The following is a 14251-nucleotide window of genomic DNA, read 5'->3' as shown; positions in this document are numbered from 1 at the left end:
TGAGAGAGACTATGTTTAATATCACACATAGGATAACTGATACAAACGTGACTGACTATTATCTAGGGAGTCAGAGTGAAGGTACAACTACCATAGGACTTAATTCAGACTTTGATACACTAGTCTGTAGTCATAATGTCAATATAATACAAGACTGGTCAGAGTGGGAACATGGCAAGGAAAACTATCTCATGATACAGGACGAGAGCACTACCCCTGGGTATTGTTTCTTACAACTGCTCCAATGTGATGCACCTCTTCCTGTCACTGTGATTCCTGATGAACACCATATAACTGAAAGAAGTGGAAGAGTATTGCTTAAAAACACAGTATTTAATGGTGTCATTCGGGGTGCTGTACGTCATGGACCATCAAATGCTTTACAAGGACAGCATGGATTCTGTGATTTAGACTATGTGCCAGCTTTTCAATGTAAATCCTGGCCTCAATCAGCATCTGGTTGGTTAGAGAGACAAGGTTTCAGCAGATGGCCAACACAAGACATAAGAAGATATGCAGCCAGTAATGGGTGTTTTGTTGTTGCAACTGGAAGTAAGGTCAGTGAATATCCTGAACTTGAATGGAGAATATCTACATCACTGGCAGAAAAAAATCTTATGTTCAATCTAAATATAACACAAATAAGGTGCTATGTATTATTGAAAATGATTCTTAAATCCTTCCTTAATCCTCAAGGGGAAATCAACATATCAAGCTTCATGTGTAAAACAGTTCTATTACACTGTATAGAAAACACAGAGTCAAGTATATGGAAAGAGAACAATTTATTTATATGCTTAACATACTGCTTATTAGAATTACATAGCTGTGTACAGAATGACTATTGTTCACATTTCATTATCGGAGAAAATAATTTGATGGCAGGCAATTTACAGCTGAAAAAAAAAGATGAACTTTCAAAAAATATAAGTGATTTCTTACAGAATGACAGACAAATGTTACTTAGAATTGATATTGATGATCTTGGCTATAGATTGCAAGTTAAACTGAACATGGTACCACAGGGAGCATATTATTATCCATCTTATCTTGCGATGCATGAAGTTCATACGCGCTCAGAATATTTAAGAATAGCATTCATTGTAAGCAAGCTCAACAGTTTGTTTTAGACCATTTACAAAATAAAACATTAGAACAATGAAGCATTGTATAGGTAAACTTATTGCTTTCAATGTTAATGCTATTAGATTAGAACAGGCTGCATTCAAATTTCTAGCACCTTCTCTTTTTACCACATATGGATCTATCCTAGCATCATTCAGTATTGGTGAAAATAATCAAGTGTCACCTCAAGCATTGGTTTGGTTATCAGCTGGTTTAAACTCAGATATCTCATCTAGCAGACTTAAATTGGCTTCAGTGTTCTACTGTACAGGAGATATGGAGAAAGCTGAACTAATTCTGAGACACACTGAACAACAATATTTCTCTTATCCTATTGTACCTATCTGTGGCTGCTGGGATAAGATACCAGCAGTAACAGCAATATTCAAGAGGGTATGTGGTGAGCAAAGTGAGGATTGTAACAAACATATTACAGCATTTTGTGTCAGATTCATACAGAAAGAGGTCAACTGTGTTCCTCATGAACTACAATATGAAATGTTCAGATCTACACAAGATGACATGATACACAGACATGAAGATGATGACTGTTGGATGGACTGGGCTGTAGTTGATTCTCTACCTCTCCTGTACTTCCTACAATACAAGATCTATCGTCATCTACAAAGACATCAAGATCAACAACAAGCATTAAGTAAACTTATAAGAACCATAGTAACTGATAAAAACCTCGGACATAGAGAAACAGCTCTCAACATTTTAGGACAATGTATGGAACAAGAAAACAGACCTCAACAAGCATTTAAATGCTACCTGCTTTCTCTTCAGCAAAGGGCAAGAAACAATGTAGCAATCATCCATATATGCAAACTCCTTTCTAGGATATTGGCTGGCCAATAAAAGATGTGGTCAAAAGCAGGCAGTATTAAGACTTGAATTTCTACTGATCTCTTGTGCCTAACAAATGGATGCAAATGTCAGTATATGTGCTTTCATAATTTTTTTGTTACATTTTATTATCACATAATATTACCAAATCAAAACAAGAGCAGTCAGTGATCACGTGTTGCGTCATGATAGCCATAACTCGACCAAAAATTATTCAACCTAAAAACTTGTGTAATATGCACAAGAATTTGAGCTACTGATTAATACCTTACATACTGATTAATTCCTTACATTTTCAGTGAAATTCTATCAGTGGTATAAGAGGAGTAAAAACTTGAAAATTTAAAATCACCAAAAGGCCATAACTCTGACAAAACTCAATGAACAGAATCATGATGACCCTGAAATCTCTACCTGAATATTAAACTCTCCATGACAAGGAACAAGTTAACAAAAGCAGATATAAAATCTAAATCTAAAACTGATATCACAAAGTTCATATTTGCATCTGAAATAGTGCATGTGCATTGCTTTTGCTATGGGAAAACTACAGTTCCAAAAGCTATGTACATATAAGAATAATCAATGACCCCCTTGGGTGGGGCCAATTCTGACCCCAGGGCTTTTATTTGAATAAAACTTGGTCAACACGGCCTAAGAAGATTTTTTCAAGCTTAATATATAACCTCTAGCTCTTTAGTATCTTTTAAAAGAAGATTTTTTAAGTTTTTACTATAAACAATAAGGAAAATCAATAATCCCTTGGGCGGGGTAAATTTTGATCCCAGGGCTTTTATTTGAACAAACTTGGTAAACACCCACTAGAAAATGTTTCTTGCTAAATATCTTAGCTCTAGCTCTTTGGGTTTTTTAAAAGAAGTTTTTTTAAAGACGTTTCCGGGAGTAGTCACTGCGCACATAAACCGCACATGTCACTTTCCGTTACTTGTTATTTATTTCGTTTTTTTGTGTTGGGTTTAATTAAAGTTGAGTAGTCTTCGGATAAAAAATACAATTATAGCTAAAGTGTTAAAATCAAATATAAATCGCCGTTAAAGATGTCTTTGCGAAAGAGGAGTAAGTCAGGTTCCTTTATTTCAAAGAAACGATCAGAAAGTATTGAAAATATCAAGTTTTTTGCCAAGTTGCATGTACCGGAGAGTGAAAATGATTGCTTAACAGAAGTCAACGCTGATTCGGACGAATCATTTCAGTGTTCTGTTGACAACAATGTGGATGAAATTGGTGTCGATGTGCCATCTTGGAGAGAAGGTCGTAGAATAGTTGAACTAGGATATTTAGCAGACAAGTTAAAGTGCACTGAGTGCAGTGAAAACCTTATTCTAAGTAACATTTCAAGGGAAGTGAGATATGGATAAGGGTCTCTGCTATATATAGACTGTATATGCTGTGATTCTAATTCTGTCGAGACGAGTAAACGTCACCGTGTAAACAAAAAAAGACCGTATTATTGAAAGTGTTTTCAATTATGCACATAAAATTGTGTAAATCCAAACGAAAATATACAAACAAAGTATATTACTGAAAGGAATTTCAGCAGAATTTTCAAACATAAGTTGAAGTGTAAATTATAATCAAAAATTTTGATTCGCTATTTTCTACCAAAACATTTGTGACATCATAATTTGTTGATATTATGTGGCATTTGACTATTTAAAAAAAAAGTATAAAAGCATGTAATGAATAGAAAAAATTGCTTTATATCATATTTCATATTGTTTTTTCTCTCATGAATACAAGTTGTGAACATCTCATTGAAAGATGTAATAATAACTGAAACAAACAAAAATCATGTTTAATTATTTATCTTATATGAAGAATAATAATTAATTTTTTTAAAGAAACATGTAAGACAAGGAAATCTAGTCTTCATGGTGTTGAAAAATTATGGAAAATAGATACATTATAAAATGGCTATTTTTTACATATAAAGGGAGGTAATAAAACTGTTTTGTTTTCTTCCAAAACAAGTATGAAAAGACAGCCACTTCTATTTTTATGCAGTTTTAAGAATGTATTAATTATTTTAAAACTTTACATTCTGTACCCTTTATAATTGCTACAAATCATGAAAATGATCATTTAGCCACATTTTTACTATTAAGGGGAGGTAATAACCTTGCCATTTTACTCAGAAACGAGCATGGTAAGGCATATATATCTTTATATTTTCTGTAAGCATACATAATTAGCTAATTGAATTAGAAATATGGACAAATTCTCTGCGTTAGAATTTATTTTACAGACAAAAATGTCAAAATTTTGTCTGTTTATCAACCCTTCGGTTTAAGTTTTTAGACATAAATTCCATCATTTTTTACCCAAAATGTACTGATATTTTATATCTGTTGTATTTTAAAATGCTCAATAAATATAATTTGAAGAAAAAATCATGACTTTTATGTATATTTCTTGTCTTTTATTACAATTATTGATTATAATTGTCTGAATATCATTTTTTAAAGACATACAGAGTAATGGCCCTTGAAAAAGCGACATTGTGAAAAAACGAGCATGGTGACCCCTATTTTTTAAACCTGATTTTTGTTCTATGTAACCCATAGAACATATGTACAAAAAAAGAAAAAATTCTCTGCGTAGAATCTTACTCCAGGATATGTCTTTAAAGTTTTTACTATATACATATAAGGAAAACCAATGACCCCCTGGGGCCGGGCCAATTTTGACTCCAGGGCTTTTTTATTTGAACAAACTTGGTAGACACTTACAAGAAGATTTTTCATGTCAAATATCTAAGCTCTAGCTCTATGTGTTTTTTTAAAAGAAGATATTTCAAGTTTTTTCCTTTTAGTTTACAATGTTTTACATGGAATTAAATTCTTTGAATAATCTTTAAAAGAGACCACCAAAGGAACATTCCTTTGAAGTTTGGATCAAATTGGCTTAGCAGTTTATGAGGAAATGTCATTTAAAGTAAAGGCTTATGTTTGGACACCGGACTGATGAGAGACGCTGGACAAAAAGTAATCACAAAAGCTCACTATATCACTTTGAGACAGGTGAGCTAGAAAACAAGCAATATTCAATAATTTTACCTTTAAGGTCAAGGTCATTCAAAATGAATTTGCTCTTCATAATGGTCATGTCCTAAGGATTATTGTGTCCCAGACAATCCATTTATAAATAAAAAGTTCTAGGCAATTATAACAACAAGAGCGATCAGTGATCACATGTGTCGCCTCATGATGGCCAATTTCATGTTGGGACAAGTTTTGTGATAGACGGACAGACGGACAGTGCACAACTAGACTTTGTACTGATAATTCCTGTAAAGTTTGGATAAAATTGCACCAGTAGTTTATGAGGAGTAGTCCGGACAAGCTTTTGTGTATCTAGCAACACACAGAAAAAACACCTTTTAATCAAAGGGCCATCACTCAGCCAAGAATCATTCAACCGAACACATATTCAAACTTGACCTAGAAATCATCAAAACAAACTTTCAGACCAATTTCCAGGATACTTGGTTCAATAGAGTAGCAACTAGAGTGTTAACAAGATTTTTCTATTTTTAGCTCCGGTGACCTAGTTTCACATGTGATTTTGACAGTTTGATGATAATTGAGTCGAAAATGTGACCACTAGAATGTTAACAAGGTTTTTCCATATTTGGGCGGTGTGACCTAGTTTTTCATCCAAGATGACCCATGTTCGATCTTGACTTAGAAATCATCAAAACAAACTTTCAGACCAATTAACAGAATATTTGGATCACAACAGATGCCACTAGAGTGTCAACAAGATTTTTCTATTTTTAGCTCCTGTGACCTAGTTTTTCATCCGAGATGACCCATGTTCGACTTATTCCCAGCAATGACCTAGACAAGTTTCCTGACCAAGTTTGATGACAATTGAGTCAAAATTGTGACCACTAGAGTGTTAACAAGGTTTTTCTATTTTTAGCTCCAATGACCTAGTTTTTCATCCGAGATGACCCATGTTCAAACTCATCCGAGCTTTCAACTAGCCAAGCATCTTGACCAAGTTTGATGATGACTGATGCAAAAATGTGACCGCTAGAGTGTTAACAAGATTTTTCTATTTTTAGCTCCGGTGACCTACTTTTTCATCCGAGATGACCGATGTTTGATCTCATCCGAGCTATCACCTAGACAAGCATCTTGACCAAGTTTGATGATGATTGATGCAAAAATGTGACCGCTAGAGTGTTAACAAGGTTTTTCTATTTTTAGCTCTGGTGACCTTCTTTTTCATCCGAGATGAGCCATGTTCGAACTCATCTGAGCTATCAACTAGACAAACATCCTGACCAAGTTTGATGATGATTTATGCAAAAATGTGACCGCTGGAGTGTTAACAAGGTTTTTCTATTTTTAGCTCCAATGACCTACTTTTTCATCCGAGATGACCCATGTTCAAACTCATCTGAGCTATCACCTAGACAAGCATCTTGACCAAGTTTGATAATGATTGATGCAAAAATTTGACTGCTATAGTGTTAACAAGGTTTTTCTATTTATAGCTCTTGTGACCTAGTTTTTCATCCGAGATGACCCATATTCGAACTCATCCGAGCTATTATCTAAACAAGCATCCTGACAAAGTTTGATGATGATTGGGTCAAAAATGTGACCACTAGAGTGTTCACAAGGTTTTTCTATTTTTAGCTCCTGTGACCTAGTTTTTCATCAGAGATGACCCATGTTCGAACTCATCCAAGCAATTGACTAGACAAGCAATCTGATTAAGTTTGATGAAGATTGGTTCAAAAATGTGACCACTAGAGTGTTCACAAGGTTTTTCTATTTTTAGCTCCGGTGACCTACTTTTTCATCCGAGATGACCCATGTTCGAACTCATCCGAGCTATCACCTAGACAAACATCCTGACCAAGTTTGATGATGATTGGGTCAAAAATGTGACCGCTAGAGTGTTCACAAGGTTTTTCTATTTTTAGCTCTTGTGACCTAGTTTTTCATCCGAGATGAGCCATGTTCGAACTCATCCGAGCTTTTAACTAGATAAGCATCCTGACCAAGTTTGATGATGATTGTGGCAAAAATGCGATCGCTAGAGTGTTCACAAGCAATTGTGGACGTACGACGGACGACGGACATTCACCGATCCTAAAAGCTCACCCTGAGCAAGCTCAGGTGAGCTAAAAAGCAATTGGTACTAATATATACATACCCACACATCTGATTTAGAGGAATATGGTATATCCTGGCACAACTCTGGACTAAGGTAACTTGGTGTTCCAACAATAGTCTGTGCAACATCAACAGTGTTCTCAAGTACCTTGGAGATTCCAAAATCACCTGACATATAAAAACATGCTTTGTTGTTGCTGTTTTTCCACTTCACAATGTTAATCTCAAAATGATATTGCAATCTTGACAATGTTAAAGTCATATGGAGTTTTTGACAATGTCAAGAAGATATAGCATTTCAGATAATGTCATTGTAATGATTGTGTTTTTGACAATATCAATGTCATATGATGTTTTAGTCAAACGAGAGGTCATAAGGCATTTTTTGACAATGCCAAACAGTGCTTTTGAAAGGTTCGTATTATAAAGGCATTGCCTGAAAAGGACATTTCAAAATTTCATTTTATTAATATTTAGTTACTCCCATTGTTTTCTCATTTAGGGTGCGCAATGTCTTTAACTTGGTAACCATATGCCACTTTCCTGTAATAACATGAACATGTTACATTGAAAGTTCCATCATCAATGCCATATGAGCACATCTTAGGATGTTTCTAGATCCCAAATTTCAGCACTGTCAAATATAAATGTTGAATACTGCTTGTGGACACTTCTGTCCATGAACAGATTCAATCAAACCAATCCTACAATTTTTTTAATTTTGCTGTTTCTGGCATTCTTTAATAAATGTTTTTCTTTTTATTTCATTGATAAGAATGACGATGCATCAGCTGAACAATACATTACACTAAGAAACTTGTTTCTTAGTGAACTATTTTAGAGGAAACAAATATGTATAAATTTTTTTTTTTCATTTTGTATACTTACCTATTTTGACAACATTTTTCTTTGTGAGGAAGACATTCTCAGCTTTCAAATCTCTGAAACACAAAATTATCATTATAATAGTTCATAGTATTTATTTTTACCCATGATCTGCTGGAAAAGACAGTGATTAAATTTTGCCACTAATATAGAGCCAGGGCAGCAGGCACATCTGTCCAGTTTGACCAGGCTCTATACTGTTGGCAGCTTAATTTTTTTATTTTTGTATTTTGATATTGAAGTCCCTTAAATTTTGAATTTACTATTTGCAAATTATGTAGGTTATGGCAGCACAGAATGGAACAGATTTTATGCATATGTATGAGTTTCAGCACTCTGAATAATGTTATATAAGGAGGATATTTGATCAAAGTACATGACTGTATATTCCACCAAATGAACACAAGATGCAATTGTTTCATGAGTTGCATAGCCTCAAGTGAACATATATGTTGTTCAAAAGTGAAATGCAATTTGAGGATGCAGGTAAGACAGATTTTTAATTCTAATATATTTCCTATAGGGACTCCACTGAGGTTTAAAAGTCTAAAAACATAACATTTGAATTTCTTACATAAATGAGCTGGGGCACTTTAAACAGTAATATATGCAAAGATAGTTAAGAAATATACTTTGAAATAAATTGAAAATCGTATTTTTATGCTTTTTTTAGCCTAATTTGAGTGAAAAGCGTTTAAACGCTTTTCAGTTTGGGTCATTTTTTTACAATTTGAATAATTATTCTGGTAAAACGGTGCACGCGAATGATTTGAAATTTTGCACAAAGATTAGTGGTCTAAACCTACATTAAATGGTACAATTATCTGAAAAAAATATTTTCAGTCCCATCATGTCAAAAAACCTCAGTGGAGTCCCTTTAATAGTTTCACTTATACTGTTTTTTTTGTTTGTTTTTTGTTTGTTTGTGTTTGTTTTTTTACTGGCATGCACCTTTCATTACAATGTTCACATTGAAAATAAATTACATGTACATAAAATATCTTGGATTTTGTTCACAAGTTAGCAAGAAATTAACAAATATTATTGTGATTTCAATAATAATGTACATTTTACTTCTTTAAGTTTAACAAATTCACTATGAAATCATTCAATTTATTATTAACTGTCTATAAAAAAAATCATATTATAAGTAAGTCATTGTACAGGGACCGGGGAACAGGTAGGTACGTTAACAGTGTGCCAAATCTTATTTAGAAGTGCATTTGGAAAATACTATGATTTTTTTCAAACACAGATATATAAATTATTGTCAATATTTTCATGATTTCATAAATGCCTCAATTCCTTACAGATCACTGAAAACTTTAACTGACAACTTTCAGGTTTGTGGTTTGTTTTATTTTGGCATATTCATATAATTAAATGACTTACCTGTGTAACACCTTTTTACTGTGTATGTATTGTACAGCCATGATAATCTGTATAAACCACTGTAAATACAACAAATACAAACATACAATCGGTAAAATATATTTAATAATAGGACTGTCACTGAAAATCATCGATATTCAACTATCAATACAAAATCGATTCACAATTATTGATATAGTTTTAATGCCATTTCTTCATGTCTTGTGAAAATATCACTCCACTTTGTATAAAGGGAAAAAAGTAAATTTTCTCCTTTTTCTTGTCAAGTTTGAACACTGGAATTGATTACAGAGGTTTGTGTAGCCTATAAAGACTCTATGCTGATGGCAGAACTGTGTTTTAACTTTACCTTAATTAAAATGGTGTCTTATATATATTTACCTCCATAATTTGTGTTTCATCAAAATGTCTTGACTTCTGAAAATAAAACAAATTTGGAGTCAGTTACATGTAAAATCGATAATGATATTGCAATTCAAATGAACAGAAAGCTATATGTGCCAAAGGCATGCAATATAAGAATATGTGTATGTATATAGAAAAATTCATGTAGTTTTTATATCTTACTTGACTTCATTCAGTGCTTAATAGTAAAACAAAAGTCTGGATAATGTAGAATTTTTTACGTTTAAAAAGCGTCAATAAATAAAAAACCATCTTTGATTTACCGGCCTTGGACAGTGACCTATTCTTATTCTCTCAAATAAATCTGACAGTTAAGGTTATGCCAATGCCTAAGTGATTACAGTAGCTCTCACATACTTCTTACAAACTGTAACTATATGACCTTACCACAGCAGCTGCCTTGATTTTATCATCCATACTTCCACCATCACAATAATCCTGTATTATATGTAGATACTCAAAGTCTGCATCAAAGAAGGATTCATGATACAGGACAATATGGGGGTGTTTTAACTGTGATAATATCCTGTGAATAAAACAAAACATTTATATCAATAACTTGTAAAGTACTTTGTTTTTATACCTTGTAGAATATATTCTAACATCAATTCTAACACAACCCGCATTTTTTCCTAAACCAAAAGTGTGTCTTATTTTGCTATAAAATCACTGTTTGACGTTCTATATTTAGACATGTGACGAAATCATTATAAACTTGACGTTACCACTAAAAATGTGATAGGCAGACAATAAGTACGGAAACAAATCAGGCGCAATTCACCTTAATATCCGGTATGGCAGTATTCATTTGTTGAGGTCCTGTTAAAATCGAAATAATATATCCAAATCGATGATTTATTGCTTGATAAAGTCACTGTTTGTTGTTCGTTATATCACCCGGGCTACGTCCTCATGATATAATTCTTCGCATCCGAACTCCAAACAGTGATTTTATTGAGCAATAAAATCACAGTTTGGGATATATTATTTCTTAAACAAAAGGTATATATATATGTATTGTGACTCCTTTTGACATTATTCAATTCAATCACAAGAAGTAATATAGGAATAACTCTATTACACCAGTGTAGCAGCCTGCACATCCATGAAATTTCAGTAAACACTGTTCTGTAGGTAACTTATAGTTTGAACTTTTTTATTTCTATACTTTCGCAATTCTTCTAAATGACTGTTTTATAATGTAATCAAAATGAACCAATTACACACATTAAGCATTGTTAAGATAAACACATAAAGTGGTGCAATATTGCCCAAGCTTTTAGATAACATAAAGCCTTAGAGATACATGTATAAAACAAAAAGCAACACATGCATATAGCAAGTCGGACACTACCTGTCAATTGCTGTCTTTTGTAATCTATGGTTTTTTTTAATATTTATACACATCAAACATTTAATCTAAGACAAAACATGCCAATTCAAGTGATAAAATAATAGCTTAAGGGCTAAGCTTCTAAATATTTGAATCATTATAACATCAAATTTAAATGCAAAATAATGTTACACATGAGAAAATGCTGTGGGTACAACAAAACTTGTTGAAACAGGGAAAACTTGATATTAAGTTTGTTGAGACAGGGAAAACTTGATATTAAGTTAACTAAAACAGTCTTATCTCTTGGAACACTTCATGTTTTAGTCAAGCCTATTATAAGTTTGACAAAAATATATAGTCAATAGAAACAACACTGTGAAAAATAGGAACAACACTGTGAAAACATTAGGACATTTTACTTTGCTTCCTTCTGCACAGCCTCTTTAGTTCTGGTCTTCTTTCTTTCATCCAGTTCTATAGTCTTCAAAGCAAACAACCTGCAATAATAACACAGTGATATTCATGTTGTTTGTCAAACATAATGATATTAATATTAAACTTTTATAAAAGCTACTTCTATCAAGACAAGTTCTTTTCATAAATCTAATAAGAACTCAAATGTTTATTTTTACCTAACACATGTCATGTGTATGCTATGTTGATTGAGTTTATAGCTTAGTGCTAAAATCTTTATCATCTGCAAAAAATCTATATCTAAAAAATATATATCTTAACCTTCTGTTATCATCATTTCAAGTATTTAACAAATGTTGGAACATTAGTTTAAACAACATATATCAAGCTTTTCATTATATATTTGCAAATATACTGTGTTACTTTTCCTAAACTTTAAGAGAAGGATCTCTTTCTATACTAGTGTATAATAAGCCCCGCTGTAAAAAGTTAGATCTTAACATTGCATTTTTTATGCCTTACTTTCTGGACTCCTTGTGCCTGACAAGAAAGACAGCACCACATCCACCTTTTCCCAGTTTGTGAACTGTTTCATAGCGTTCCATCGACCTGGCCTGATCTGTACATAATAATATATCAATAAACAGTTTCATGTTCAAAACATGTTTTTTTGTGTTTTTTTACATGGATATGACTTTTATCGAATGTGTAACAAAATTAACTTATATAACTGTTTTATTTATGGGTCAGATTTAACAATTTTTTGAATGTATTATTTATTATTTTAACATTCATTATAAATTATTTGATCAAGTAAAAAATGGAAAAAAGTCTGTTTGAAAATAACAAGTCATAATCAGTATCTTTTATCCGTTATGGATAATGACTTTTATAGAATGCGCAACAAATATGACTTACATCTTTTTTATTTATAGGTCAAATTTAAAGATATTTTTTTGCAATTGTATTATAATAAATTATCAGATCAAGAAAAAAAAACATTAAAAACCTAATAAGTTTAAATATTACAAGTCAAATCCGGTATCTAAAGTCATTTCGCAGATATGATTCATATTAGGTATTAAGTCATACCTATTAAGCCAATAAAGATACCACCCTAAAGATACATGGATTGTTAAAATGACTAAATCTGTAGAATTTTAAAGATTTTTCTATCCACAAATTTACAGTTTTAATATGCATTTAATAATTGAGCCCTTTTAAAAAAAGGAGTAAGAGGTTATATTATCATACAAACATAGGTGGAAAAGACCTTGAAACGCAGCTATAATACATAGAAGATTATGAAATATTCAGACGAAATGCACATATCCGAAAAGAAAGCAACTCATAAACTTTTTTGTTGATTATGAATCTCTAACAGCTTAACAAGAGGTAAAACTACACTTAACCGTCTAAAACATCATCGAAAACTGTTTTGAAGAGTAAATTTACTCTAAACCGATTATAATTGTCATATTTATTTATAGTTTTCATTCTTACAGTGTTTCCTTTTTCGAAGTTTTGTGTACAAAATTATCTGCCCTTGATGCTATGCAAATGTAACGTATTAAAATCCGTATTTACGTAACGTGTAACAACCGGTGATCGGTCTAGGGATAGTCAAACTTGATTCCAGTAGCCTTGATGAATTATATCACAGGAACTTGAAATTCTATCACTATTAATGATAATATCCAAAATATATCCCCTATACAGTATAAATAAACATTTTTTAAACATTTTTAAACAATGTTTATTTATACTGTATAGGGGGTATATTTTGGATATTATCATTAATATTGATAGAATTTTAAGTTCCTGTGATTATATACTGTCTTCAATTTTAAACATTAACATTTTCTTTTTAATTATTGTAATTGAATTTAAAGCCGTGGTGGTGGTGTTGGTGGATTTCACTCTGGATCACGGCAGTAATATACAATAGCCATATTATATAAAGCAATAATTATAGCCGACAATAATTCTAGAACATTTTCCATGAAAATACACTTTTTATTAGTTTACTGTCCAAATATACTGTAGTTTTTATGTAAGTAAGTTTTTCCTTATTTAGAAAGGGCAGTTATATGAGATTATATAACTCTTAAATTAATATATTGGTTTTATAGCTTCTTATGTGCTTATCACCTGTAGCTGGGACAAAAAAAAATCCACAGCATGTAGAAAGAAGCGATGAATATAAAATTGTGTGTCGTACATAAAAGACTGTAAGTCAAGGTTATACGTACATGTACTTTACTTACATTTTTGTAACAAAAATGTAAGTAAAGTTCGTATTACCTTGACTTACATACAAAATACTAAACGAATGTTAAACTTTATCAATTGGCAAAAAAGCAACAAAAGTCAAAGATGGTTCAGACAATTGGCTAATTATATTAACCTTTTGGAAACTATAATACCAGAACTCCTTGAATAAAAAGCTTTCTGAGTCATACTGGTCCTTTAACGTTTACAAAATGAATAATTGGTGCGCCATGCACCGTATCCCTATACAAGGTGACTACCGACTTGTGTTCAATACTGTATACTAATTTGCTTCTTATATGATTTTATGTCCGTTATATCAGCGCAAATCGTATAAAGATGACGGCATTTTTTTCTGTCATTTACGGACTTTCTTATTTTTGTTATTTGAGTTTTAATTTGTTATACTATTTACCAAAAC

General features: G+C 32.1%; 1 protein-coding gene across 1 annotated transcript in view; it reads right to left on the bottom strand.

Moving 5' to 3' along the window:
* The window catches only part of LOC132753664 (uncharacterized), a 28342-nt gene extending 15223 nt beyond the window's left edge, over nucleotides 1-13119 (bottom strand). Inside the window, exons 1-8 of the mRNA XM_060744157.1 lie at nucleotides 13063-13119; nucleotides 12082-12178; nucleotides 11565-11642; nucleotides 10197-10335; nucleotides 9786-9821; nucleotides 9405-9463; nucleotides 8016-8068; nucleotides 7168-7295 (exon numbers count right to left, since the gene is read on the bottom strand). Of these exons, the coding sequence (XP_060600140.1) occupies nucleotides 7168-7295; nucleotides 8016-8068; nucleotides 9405-9463; nucleotides 9786-9821; nucleotides 10197-10335; nucleotides 11565-11642; nucleotides 12082-12164 (576 nt within the window). The 5' untranslated portion in view covers nucleotides 12165-12178; nucleotides 13063-13119. The remainder of the gene's footprint in view (nucleotides 1-7167; nucleotides 7296-8015; nucleotides 8069-9404; nucleotides 9464-9785; nucleotides 9822-10196; nucleotides 10336-11564; nucleotides 11643-12081; nucleotides 12179-13062) is intronic.
* Between the last annotated feature and the right edge of the window lie 1132 nt (nucleotides 13120-14251).

Source organism: Ruditapes philippinarum, unplaced genomic scaffold (genome assembly GCF_026571515.1).
Source record: "Ruditapes philippinarum isolate M1 unplaced genomic scaffold, ASM2657151v2 ctg4387_1_1_1_1, whole genome shotgun sequence".
In the NCBI taxonomy this organism is placed as follows: domain Eukaryota; kingdom Metazoa; phylum Mollusca; class Bivalvia; order Venerida; family Veneridae; genus Ruditapes; species Ruditapes philippinarum.
The sequence above is the reverse complement of the archived record's forward strand: the minus strand, read 5'-3'. Positions and strand labels throughout refer to the sequence as shown.